This window comes from Rhagoletis zephyria, unplaced genomic scaffold (assembly GCF_001687245.7).
Source record: "Rhagoletis zephyria isolate East Lansing unplaced genomic scaffold, Rhagoletis_zephyria_1.1 Rzeph_scaffold_04164, whole genome shotgun sequence".
In the NCBI taxonomy this organism is placed as follows: domain Eukaryota; kingdom Metazoa; phylum Arthropoda; class Insecta; order Diptera; family Tephritidae; genus Rhagoletis; species Rhagoletis zephyria.
Window position 1 is genome coordinate 34039 of NW_016161247.1, and position 12527 is coordinate 46565.

Here is a 12527-nt window from a genome sequence, read left to right on the forward strand (position 1 = left end):
ATCTAACGTTTCAAATAAAGAACCGATGAGATTTTGCAAATTTTATGCGTTTTTTTTTTTTAAAAAGTTATCAAGCTCTTAAAAAATCACCCGTTATATGTATGTATTATCATTCCTTTGAAATGCAAAAATTAATTCACATTCATTTAAAAATAAATCTGAAAAGATTGTTTTGTATTTATTTTTTTTTTAATTTTCTGGAATTTGATGGCAAAATTATTCTTAGTGTAGGGAAACAGACCTTGACTTTTCAACTACACAGCTGGTTGCTTTGACAGCGTTCCAAGCCGCCATTGGCCAAACGAGTTTTTGAAGTAAATCAAAGCTAATTAAATATAGCAAGGCGTGCAAAGCAAGCCTGCATTGGGGCAGCGCCTTAAGTAATGACGAAAATTCGTTCTAAACTACGTAAATTTTTGGCTAGACAATATGCGATAGCAAGGTTTTAACATTTTGGACTCGGATTAAAAACGATAATTTTTGGAATTTTAAGATACCATATGTAGTTAGCTTAAGAACACCATTTACGTTCACTCGAGGGTTGAAGTCTCATGCACAAAAGAAACCTCTAAATTTTAAAATATTTGGTCTTTAGAAATTTCTGCTTTTCAGTATTTTTTTCGAAAATTAAAAATAAAATATATAAAAGTGATTTTATTTGTTTATACTCAGTTTTTTTAATTACTTCCCGATATTATTTAAATATGTTTAAATATGAAGTTCAGTCTTATTTATGCTCCAATGTTTCCACCCAATTAGCTTTCCTTTCCAACTCATTGAACAAAAAGTTGATACTTTTCGTATTTTCCCACATTCCAGATTATCTTCTCGGATGAATGCACCGAAGCGGAAGGTCGCACCTGGCACATGAAACACTTCGCCTGCTTCGAATGCGAGCATCAGCTTGGCGGGCAGCGTTACATCATGCGTGACGGCAAGCCCTACTGCCTCAGCTGCTTCGATACTATGTTCGCGGAATATTGTGACTATTGCGGCGAAGTGATCGGCGTCGATCAGGGACAGATGAGCCATGATGGACAGCATTGGCATGCCACAGATCAGTGCTTCTCGTGTTGCACCTGCCGCTGTTCGCTGCTGGGCAGACCGTTTCTTCCGCGACGCGGCACAATTTACTGTTCGATCGCTTGCAGCAAGGGTGAGCCGCCCACACCATCCGACACCAGTTCGGGACCACAGCTCCGGCCGACACATCGTGCCAGTACAACGAGTCAAATTGCGCGTTCACCGCGACTTGGCGCGAGGCATAAGGCTAACGGCAGTGGAGCTGGATGTAGCAATGGTAAGAGTGCCGGTAGTGCAGGTGATTTGTTGGAAAGGCAGACGCGCCAGCGAATGGAGGTGGGCATTGATAGGCTGATGATCGTGGGCAAGTTGGCTGCGGGCTGTAATGGCAGTATACCACCGCTGCCTGGTGTACCACGACCGGCGCATCCGCCGCCAATTGATCTCACCGAGCTGGGCATTAGCTTGGATAATATCTGCGAAGGCGATAAATCGGCCTTTGGTGACCCAAGCAACCTCGCGGCATCATTGCCGGATATGCTGATGTCGAAAGGCGAGGACTCTCATAGCTATCAGAGCATCGATAAGATCAATATTAATTCGCCAAGTGCATCGGAACTCACGCAAAGCACGCAAGAGATCACCAACGAACTGGAACTTGAAAACGATAACGAAAACTGCGAGCTGCCGCATGACAACTATGAATTACTGTCGAATGCCAAACGTGCACGCAACAAATCCGATGTAGATGATGAGGACGATGAAGATGATGAGGATGAAGACCACAGTGATGCACATGGCAATGAAAATAATGCACGCTCACACCTCAAAGAGGTGCGCTTTCACAGCGGGCACGACACAATGTCCCGTTCGAAGAGCTATACGGACAGCACAAATGCGCGGCGACGACGCCGAAGACGAAATCAATCGCGAAGCTCCTCGGAAATGCAAATCAATCAGACAAACCTCCGCCTACACAATGCGCAAACGCATGCGGCGGGCGTGCACAGAAAACTCGATAACTGCGATGCGGCCAGTGCATGCTCTACCTGTTCGTCTAGCTCGTCCAGCGATATGGATGACTATTTATATCGAATACCAGCGCGTCGACACTATGGCGGTGTACGTGTGTCCTATGTGCCGAACGATGCGATAGCTTACGAGCGCAAGCGCAAACAGGTAGCCAGTGAGCAGCACTTGGGCAGCGGCATTGGAGGGGGAGGTGGCGCATCATTGATTGGCGGTTTAGCCGCGACAATGACGGCGTCGACCAGTGGCGCAACAAGTGGTGGGGAGACGAAAAGCTGCACTATATCATGACAGCCTCCAGTTTTGCCGCCGCCACCGTTCAGTCTTGGGAGTTACTATATATTAGATACGATACTAGAGGAGCAACGCTTGGTGGTAGAAGAGAAGCGGCCGGGTTGCTTACGACGGGTTTGGCGCATGCTCACTTCAGGTGGCAAGGGTAAGAAGATAGCAGAAGAGATGCAGAGTTTGTGAGGGAAAAGCGGATTTGTTATTGAAGTTACGCGAGAATAAAAAATCATTGGGTATAGTATAAAGCTTCAAACCACCAATCGGCAGCCCACTCATGAATTTTGTATGTAAATTTGTATCCTGGATTCACTTAGGGTTGTATAAAAATCTATCCATCAGAGAGCATTTGCTCTGTATATATGTATGTATATATTTCAGAAGAACTGAAGAACTTCCATATCGTAGTTTTAGCTGTAAAGCAGAATCGAAAAAAAACATATATAACGAAACTTTGTACAAAAAAATATATCCATATACACCCATATAGTATATACTAGTGTACTTATATATATATGTACATATATACGAAAATATTTGACTAAGGGTTTAAAAGGTAATTGCATTTTATGGTAATGTCTAAGTCTCTTACAATTATAATGTTCTTACACATAATCTATGTATAAGAATTAAATGCATGTTATAATAAATTATTAAACTAAATAAAAAATATAAAAACTACTTTTGTAACCTAAAAAATCCATTTCAAGTCGTACAGAAAAAATAGCATAGAATTGACTGAGTTGTTTTCCACGGTGAAGCGACACTGCAGGAAGTTGCTTTTCTGCCGAACTGGCTAGGTGGCGCATTCTTGAGCTCATCCTTCTTGCCGGTGGTCGACGGCAGGCGATCACAGAAGCTTTTTTTAGTTGGATAAGCGCCATCTCTCACTTTTGACATTTGTTCTGAACACACATAGTCCAATAGAAGGGCAAGCTTCAGCTGTTTTGGCGAGGACACAGTGCAACCATTTTAGCATTTTCTTCTAAACTGCTCTGCCTCTGAAAGAAATAAAGGTTCCTACCTACGGAACTTTTTTTGACCATCCAACGTTTACAGGTCTATTCTGCACGTTACCGAAGATTTTGTAACCGGAAAATTGTATATCCAAAAAATGTTACCAGTTCTTGTCACCGCGATTCTAGGTACGTTGGTAATGCAGTTAAAATATTCAGCAATTCAGCTATGAAGAATTGTGCAAATCCTGGCATTGCATATTTCACGGGGCAATAATTTGTTACCAGCTTATGAGATGGTAACAAAATTTACCGGTTACAAGAGTATACAGAATGCGAAAAGGGTTTAAAAATTGACAGGAACTTTATTTACCGGTTACAAACTTTTTATTACCAGCGCAGAATAGACCTGTAAATGTGAATTATTTGTAGTTACCATTCCATGAAAACCTCAATTACCAACGAGATCACCCAGCACGCAACCGTGTATTTGTAATTGCATTTGAGAAGAAACATAATAGTTGATGACGTCATTTTTGAATCGGTTTTTCCTTCACACACAAGTTTCATCCCGTTTCATTCACATGGCGGCGAAAAAATGACGTCACTGCAAAAAAATAACTTTTTTCTCGCACGCTGTCCTGGGTGATCTTTATTCGTTCGTTCATGCCTAGCCTGAGCTAGTCTAACTTGAGCGAACGTGATGTTTGACTATTCCAAAACAAAATTCTTTCATCCTTGGGGTGGACCAAGGCGTATTTAACAGGTGATAGCAGCACCCTTTTATTTTTCTTCGCCGCACGGCTTCATATGTCAAATGGCTGCTGTTGATTGGTTGGAGCAGTTGATTGTTTATTGTTTTTTGTTCTCTTTCACATCATTCCTATGAAAATTTTGACAGTCCTCGCCGCAAAAGCAAAAACAAAATACATGTACATTTTGTTGTTGGCGTACCGATACCACCTTATTGAATACGCCTTGGGGTGGACCTTGATTAATTTTCAGACTCAAATTTCCACGGCTGCTTGGAGAATGAATGAATGTATATGTATGTCTATAAGAGCCCAGCAAAAACTTTTTTGTTTTTTTGTAAGCGCTTACTATTTGTATCGATCATGATACAAAAAAGAAGGTAGTTCCATTTGATGACATTCGTTGTTGTTGTTAACCATTTGACTTTTAATAAAATTAAGACATTTCATCAAATTCATGCTACCTGATCACTAGAAGAAATATTTTTTTTAAAGCAGAAGATTTTATCAGTATGAAATATGAGATTGTTTACTCTCTAGAAAATAATTTATGCAAGCTCACATACGCAGTTTTGCATTTTGTTGATACGCTGTTTTGTTCTTCATACGACGATATGTTAATTGTTTATCGGAGGGCGGTCTCATCAAGCCGGCTTTAGGTTTTTTGCATACATTAAAAACTTTGAATTCAAAATTTGTGAAAGCTAATGGTGATACGCTAATCACAAGGCTTAATTTTTTGTAAAATCTGATGAGAGATTTAAAAGTAAATTTGAACCAAACAAACATTCTTTAGAATTAGATTTTTAGATCGCAAGATTGCATTCAAAATAAGAAAACGAAAAACTAACAGCATAATACGCGCGTGGTTTATATTATAAAATAAAAAGAACAATTACAATTACAATTTTTAATAGTCTATCTATATTTTATATATTTTTAATAAAAATAGTGCGAGCTATGTAAGTAAAAGTAAGTACCAAGCACTGACAATAGTTTTTGATTTGAAATATTATTACATTGGTATAAATATGGGAAGGAAAATACTCCGATTTATTGTTTTAACATTATCAAAGTGGTAAGGCCGTTGATAATACTTACAATTTATGAAGCTTCAAAAAATTTTATCATCCGTCAAAAGTTGTTTATTGAAACCTTCGTTTTTGTATCATGGTATCGATTGAGTAACGTATTACAATTCACCTCAAGCCGAAAGTTTTCACTTTCTCGTTTACCCACTGCATTACAGGTAATTCAGTGGGAAAGCATTTTTACATTCCCTCGCTTACGAACAGTGCTTCCCAATCGAGATTCACCACTTACCTTCTAGTTTACAAAACACATTACTTTAACCTGGGCATGTCATTGGAGGTAAGCGAGAGAATTTAAAAATGCTTTCCCACCGCATTACCTATAATGCAGTGGGTAAACGAGAAAGCGAAAAATTTTGTCTTGAGGCGAATTGTAGTGCGTTACTCCATCGACACAAAAAGTAAGCGCTTACCAAAGAACCAAAGTTTTTGCTGGGAGTGTACGTTATTCAAAAAAGCTGTGTTTTTTGGCACCGCCCCGCAAAGTTTTGGTTTCTGATCTAAATCGAAATAAAGGGCTGAAAAAACTTTTAGTCTTGATGTCAAACCGTGCCCCAAAGGCGATAGATTTCCCACTGAAAACACATGGATTTCGCTACATTTTACATTTAACACATTTTCTTCTGAGCCAGTAGCGCCACTACGTCCATGTGTTTTTGTGTTTTGCTAAAATCAGACTATTAAAAGCCCCTAGTGATCCGCCATTTTTAATTTCGAAATTATATAATTAAATTTAAAGCCAGAAACCAAAAATATAGACATACAAGGTTTGGTTAAAATTGTACTTTTGGACTTTTGGTCAGCTTTTCTTAAAATTTTTTTTATAAAGTATAGCTTAAGTAAGAGTAAAGGGGTGGACAAATTCAAAGCCCCTAAAATAATTTTCATGCGGAAAGTGTTATGACAAAAGGCTTATTTTTAATTCATTCATGGATTTTTTCTTACTTACATACATTCAATATAGCCTCAAATGTTTGGTAAGTAAACACATATACATACTTTGTCATTCAAATAAGCAAAAAAGGAATAGCGTACGATTTGGAATGACATTTCCAAAATAATAAAAAAAAATAAAGTTATCAAACAGAAACTCTTTATGAAAAACAATAAACAAGTAGCAAAAAATATTCAGAAATACAAACAAGGCATTAAGCCTTCAAAATAACCTAATATGAAACACAAACGTTTACAAATTATTGAAAGTTAATTTTTGCAACAATGAATGAATGGACGTCTCTGAATAGGTTTCACTTATGAAAATATAATAAATGAATGAGCAATGAAATAAAAAAAATACATACTTTCAATCAAATGTATAGAGCTGCAAGCAATGGAGCGCAGAAAGCGAAAAGTAAACAAAACAACGCACAAGACATACTTCCAAAATAGAACAATAAATAAAATACTATACAAAAGAATTGAATTAATCAATTCCATATATGCAAATACTGAAATTTTAATGTAAATACAAAAATTTGCAAAATCTTTTTTTTTTGTCGATTGAGCTAATATTGCTAAGGAAATAAAATGAAAATTACTTTTACCATACTTCTATAGTTTCTTTGTTTGACAACATTTAATATTACTATCATATTTTTAATATGCGTATGCATGTATGTATGTATGTAATATATATGCAGACATTTCACTTTATAAATTTAACTCTTGTCTGGACTTTTTCTTCTTTGTTGAAAAACCACTTTCGCCTGAATTTTAATTTATTACAACTCTTTAAAATATACATACCTTACATTTGACAAGTTCCCTTAAAACTTTAATTTATGCAAATGCAAAGCTGAAATTTTTCGAAAAAATTCTAATTTATACGCTAAGTATTGGCAAAGTTTCTCCACGAATCGAACATAGATGATTATTATTATTAAATCGGAATAAGTGAAAAGAAACTAAATTATTAAGGGCTATAAACCACACTCATTAAAATATTTAGCCAACATAAAATTTTATACGGCACTCTTAAATTTGCATAAGAATTCTTTAAACTTAAGGAAAAACAAAACGAAAACGTTTCTTTTAAACACATCATTTACACGTCGTATTTTGTTAGAATTATCATAACTATTTTTATAAGCTTTTTTTCGTGCAACACTTTCATTTTTTATGCAAAATTTTTTTCGTAGAAAGTAAAGTGAACACCCGTAGTTGTGACTATTGAATATATATTAGTGATTAACAGCACGAAATGTGAACTGTAAAGTACTTTGGATGTTAAAGCTATACTTATAGCATACATAAATATATTTGTAAGTAAATTGCATATGTAATGTAAATGTGTTAAATATAGTAGTCGTAAGCAAATAAGTTGTATTTTTATGTAGTTGTACTAAGTATATCATTATTGAACGCCGCAAAGTTAGCGAGTAAAATAAAATAAATAGTATTGTGTTTAACAAAGAATAAAAAAGATTGTTTTCTTCCGAATGGAGACTTTGGTACCCGCATATATGTGCTAAATTTTCAAACCGCATTTAAATGAACTGCAGCGACAGGCATATTTCTCGGCTAAAGGATCAATTTATCTAAACTTCACTGCATCGCGCAAATTTTTTGGCTTTGATTACTTTCTCAGTGAAATTTTATAACAACAAATTTATGTCAACGATATCTCGATATCTTGACTCATGGATGGATCGAGTAAGTAGTGGTAGTTTGAGCATGCTGTTTGAATACAAAGTTGTTGTTTATCATATTTGACGGTTCTCAAGCCGCAAGCTTTCAGAGGAGCACAACTCCTTTAATACTTATATAAAAACTTAACAGAGTTGACATTACGCAGAGTAAGAACCAGAAAGATTTTGCGAAATATTTACGGGCCTTTACGCGTTGGCGACGGCGAGTACCGCACACGATGGAACGATGAGCTGGTCGCCTGGCTTGGCCATGCCGTTCGAATGGACACTGACGATTTAGCTCTGAAGGAATTCAACTCGGAACCCGCTGGTGGTAGTAGAGTAAGAGGGAGGGCCCCACTGCGATGGGAAGATCAAGTGAAGTTCAGTTGACACAGAAGAGAAAGGACTGTGCTTTATTGAGCTCAGCCAACATCGCTTAGGCAGCTACAGCGCCAAACAATAAGATACTTATTTATCTTGAATTCCTTTTTTTGTGGCACTCCGCAGGAAATGACGAATAGAGCTTTGGTGAAGAATTGAGACGTTAAGATTCTAACCCACGAAGTCGAAAGCATTGATTTTAGTGTACTCACCTCCAATTTGTCTAACTGCTAACTAAGTACATACGTAAATTGGGGTATTTAAACCACAGCCTCGCAATAGGCCTGATTCATGGTATATGTTTACCTTTTTTATCATTTTGGTAGCTTCATATGTACGTGTGTCTGGAAAATAGTACCATAGCATCGAAATATAAAAGCTATTGCATTTCAGCTAAACATACGTCATTAGGGAATTAGAGTTCATAAACAGCTGTTGGAACGGTCTAGGAAAGCAGTGATCTGTATTATCAGGTGACACTTATTATATATTATTTACTCCTGAATCAATTAGCCACTAGAATGTTCAGAGTATGGCGTTCATTACTAAACGCTAAGGACCAAAGCATCTGTTAAACTGCAATAACGAAGTCCATTGCACATATTCCGGATTCCAACCCAATTTAATATCCTACAACACATTTCATTACATTTTCGTAGAAAAATAAATGTAATGGCAACCGAGAACTAGTAAATAACAATAACGTCCAACGCTTGCCGACTACCAAGTTCAAGTATCCTCGGATGAGGACATAGAATATATCCATAAGCGTTTGCGTTGTAGCCAGAGTTGCCAACCGTCCGCTTTTCACCCGGATAGTCCGGGTTTTTAGAGCTTTGTCCGTATCTGTTTTGATGGCACACCCGGACATCAAAATGTCCCGTTTTTTGAGAGTCCAGGTAATAATATTTCAGTTTATGAAAATTATTAAGCATTAAGTAAATTTCATAAAAACTACTTAATTAACTTTCGTATTAAAGATATGCTGTATTTTTTCATAAAATTAGTACCTACCTTTGATTTCATTCACCTACCAAATTAAAGGTAGATATAATTTATTAACTTCCTGTATTTTATTTTTATACAAATTTTTTTAACCAAAAATTGATATTAGCTAAAGAACGAATTTAATATATTAATTTTTTTGCTTTACTCTACTTTATCCCAAAAACATAGAAAGAAATTTAATTTTTGTAAAAACATTTTAAATTATTTTCTTCAGATTTTTCGATAGGGCCTAGTCTAACACCCACTTGCAGCAGAGCCCTCGCCAAGGCAAGTCCGAGGTGGACGGGACAGAGCTTTATCTGCCTCGGGAGAATCGCACCACTATAGCCCAACTTCGCTCTGCTGGATATTCTAGCAGGATAATCTCGAACCTGAGCAGAATAAACGAAGATGTACCCAACGAGGGCTGGGCATGCAGAGAGTCATCTCATGACTCACGGCACCTCTTTGCAAGCGCCCAGAACCCCACTCAGCTAACGCCCTTGTCCCTGTGAACCAACCCAGTTGGAGTAGCACACTTCATGGGTTTCGCTTGCCATATATTCTTAAATACATTTTGTACTTGGAAGTTCAAACCATGTTTGAGGACATGTTTACTTACTTACTGAAGTAGTTATGTACATTCAAATTGTTTTTTAGTAAATCTGTACACAACCAAGTGATTTGTTGTCATTAATCAAACTAATCGATACATGCAATAGGAATATAAATTTGTATCTAAATATTACACTCAACATAAATTAACTTACATATGTACATCAGGTTAAAAAAAAAAACAAGCCATAAAAAAGTATTAAGAAGCACATGACAAAAGAGTAGTCAAAACAGAAACGAAAATTATTTATAGCTGAAATTTACATCTTCAATGTAGACGCATCACATTTACATACATACATACATACATGCGCTGTAGGTAAACATCAGCTCACAAAAATTTCTAATTTCAATTAACAACAAACAAAAACAAAAGAAAAAACACGAAACATTAGCGAGCAGAGCAAGCGATAATTGTTGCTATTTTTTTAATTAAGGGCTTAAAACAGAAGACGGTAATTATAATTATGTATACAAATTTCGTTAACCTTGGCTTTAGGTGTGTACGACACAATTTTTTTTTTTTATGAAAATAGTAGTGCAACTACTTGCAGGCAGCAGAGCGCCTAAAAACTTCTTTTTTTGATAAAACATTGAAGAATTATCTCTGGATGGCACTTACCTATATACATATGTATGTTTATAAGCCATCCAACACAAAAATTTTTAACACTAATTTCGTTAATTATCTTATGTTTTGGAAGTTAATTAGCATTTATTGTTTTGCCTAGGGTATCTCTAGCCCTTAGTTGGGCGCATAGAGAAAATCACACAGTCACATAGGGTATCGAGTGACCCCAAAACAGTGCTGAACAAGCAGTGTAAGTAATAAAAAGAGGAAGTGTGTATTATCACACGATTTTTAAGTATTTTTTTATCGTCAACTTAAAAAAAAATTATTTTGACTTCAAACTAAATAAAAAAGCAGGTTATTTTTAATCACCTCGGAGGTACCACCCTTCTTTTAATAAAGTAATTATAGAAATCGGTTAACGTGGTCTAAAGTTACGCGGTAACATAAATAAAAAATAAATAAACATTCCGATGAATTGATAACCTCCTCAATTAAGAGAGTATCTACACATGTGTACGCGCCGATGGTCTTATTAACGTACCCCGCGGGGAGCTAGGAAGCTAGAAAGAGCGCGAGAGCGGTCCAAACAGTGCAACACATTATTTTCAAATTTAAATAGCCTTAGTTAACCCCATGCGCCTAATTCAGGGTTAAAGGTCGATGCCGGGACTCAGTATAAAATAACCAAGATAAAGATATCTTTGTAAATAAAGTGCTGCGTAATTCCAACCTTTACCAATGAGGCCCGATCACAAATGTCTCAATCACTATGTATTTATGTATGTAGTAAGTCCTATCATCAATATAACAAGCAGTTAAACAATTGTACAATAGCACAGTGTCCCCTGTAGACAATGCTAGGAACGCTGAAAAAACTCCTACCCGACTATAGATACCTGAGATAAGCCTTCTAAGCATCGACTATAACTTATAATTTATAAGGCCTTATCGAGCGTATTGCGTGCATGCCTAAATTTGACAGGCAACGAATTTATTGGGCCTTATGAATGTGGTTTCAGTCCAGTGTTGCCAGTAACAGGTTTAATAAAATCCCGTTCAAATATAACGTAAATGCCGTTTTATACTAAAGTTATAATAAAAATTCCGTGCTATATGTATCTATTATACATAAAATGCTTTGAGATGAAAAAACACAAGCATTTACATACATAGATATGCAATATTCATAGGAATTATATGGGCCATTCCACATCAAAACACATGCGGCTCTGCCCAAAACTTTGAAGGCCAACTAGACGAACTGTTGAAACCTAAAAGTGAATCCAATCCAACTGATTCAAATTTTCTGTGAAATATTATCGAAGTGATTTTGGAACAATTTTTACAAAAATCATAACTTCCGAAACTGTCTATTGATTTTTATAAAGGTACTTAGTTCTAATCGAAATAAAACATTATTCTCAAAGTAGTGACTGAAAGAGACAATTTTCTTTTGATATTTTGCCAAAAAATGTAGAAATGAAAAAAATAATAACAATTTGTATAAATTTCAGATCGACCTAACAATTTTCCATATATTTGCAATATGCTCACAAAACTGATTATTTCATAAAATAGTATAAGTATCCTTCTTTTCTAAGTCATATTAAAACTTAAAATGGGTTACAATATAACCGAGCTAAAAGTTATTTAGTGCCGGAAGTCACACGAAAATGGTTTTTTAAGAATAAGTTGAGAATTTCAAGATGTTAGAAAAATTTTAAGCGCAGTTTCGTGAATTAATTGACCAGCCCTACGACCTGTACTAGTTCAATTAAAAAGTTCATGATCAGTATAATATCGAGTAATAGAATCACTCAAAATATTTTTACATTAATCGTTTGAAACAAGTTCAGAATCTAGAAACTCAAGATAATAATAATAATAATAGATTGGCGCTCACACATATGTTAGTGTCATTTTACCACAGGGTATGGCAGTTTTTGTTATTTATCAATAACTAAATTTTATTGCTTGGTATGCAATGACAAAAATCCCGTTTTTCGTCAGAAAATCCCATTGACCCTTTTTAGTCATAAATTCCCGAAAAAAGGGCGAAATACCGCAAACTGGCAACACTGTTTCAGTCCCAGTAAATCCACTATAGACCAGGTATTCACCACACGTCAAGTCTTGAAAAAGATCCGCGAGAAGAGGAACGACACCCACCATATACATATTTGTAAGGAAATCGAATACAC

At 36.1% G+C, this 12527-nt stretch overlaps 1 protein-coding gene across 1 annotated transcript in view; it reads left to right on the top strand.

The window, feature by feature from the left end:
• The window catches only part of esn (espinas), a gene marked incomplete at its 5' end in the record, with an annotated part of 24107 nt that extends 21155 nt beyond the window's left edge, over positions 1-2952 (top strand). The window contains one exon of the mRNA XM_017625664.1: positions 820-2952. Within this exon, the coding sequence (XP_017481153.1) occupies positions 820-2343 (1524 nt within the window). The remainder of the gene's footprint in view (positions 1-819) is intronic.
• Between the last annotated feature and the right edge of the window lie 9575 nt (positions 2953-12527).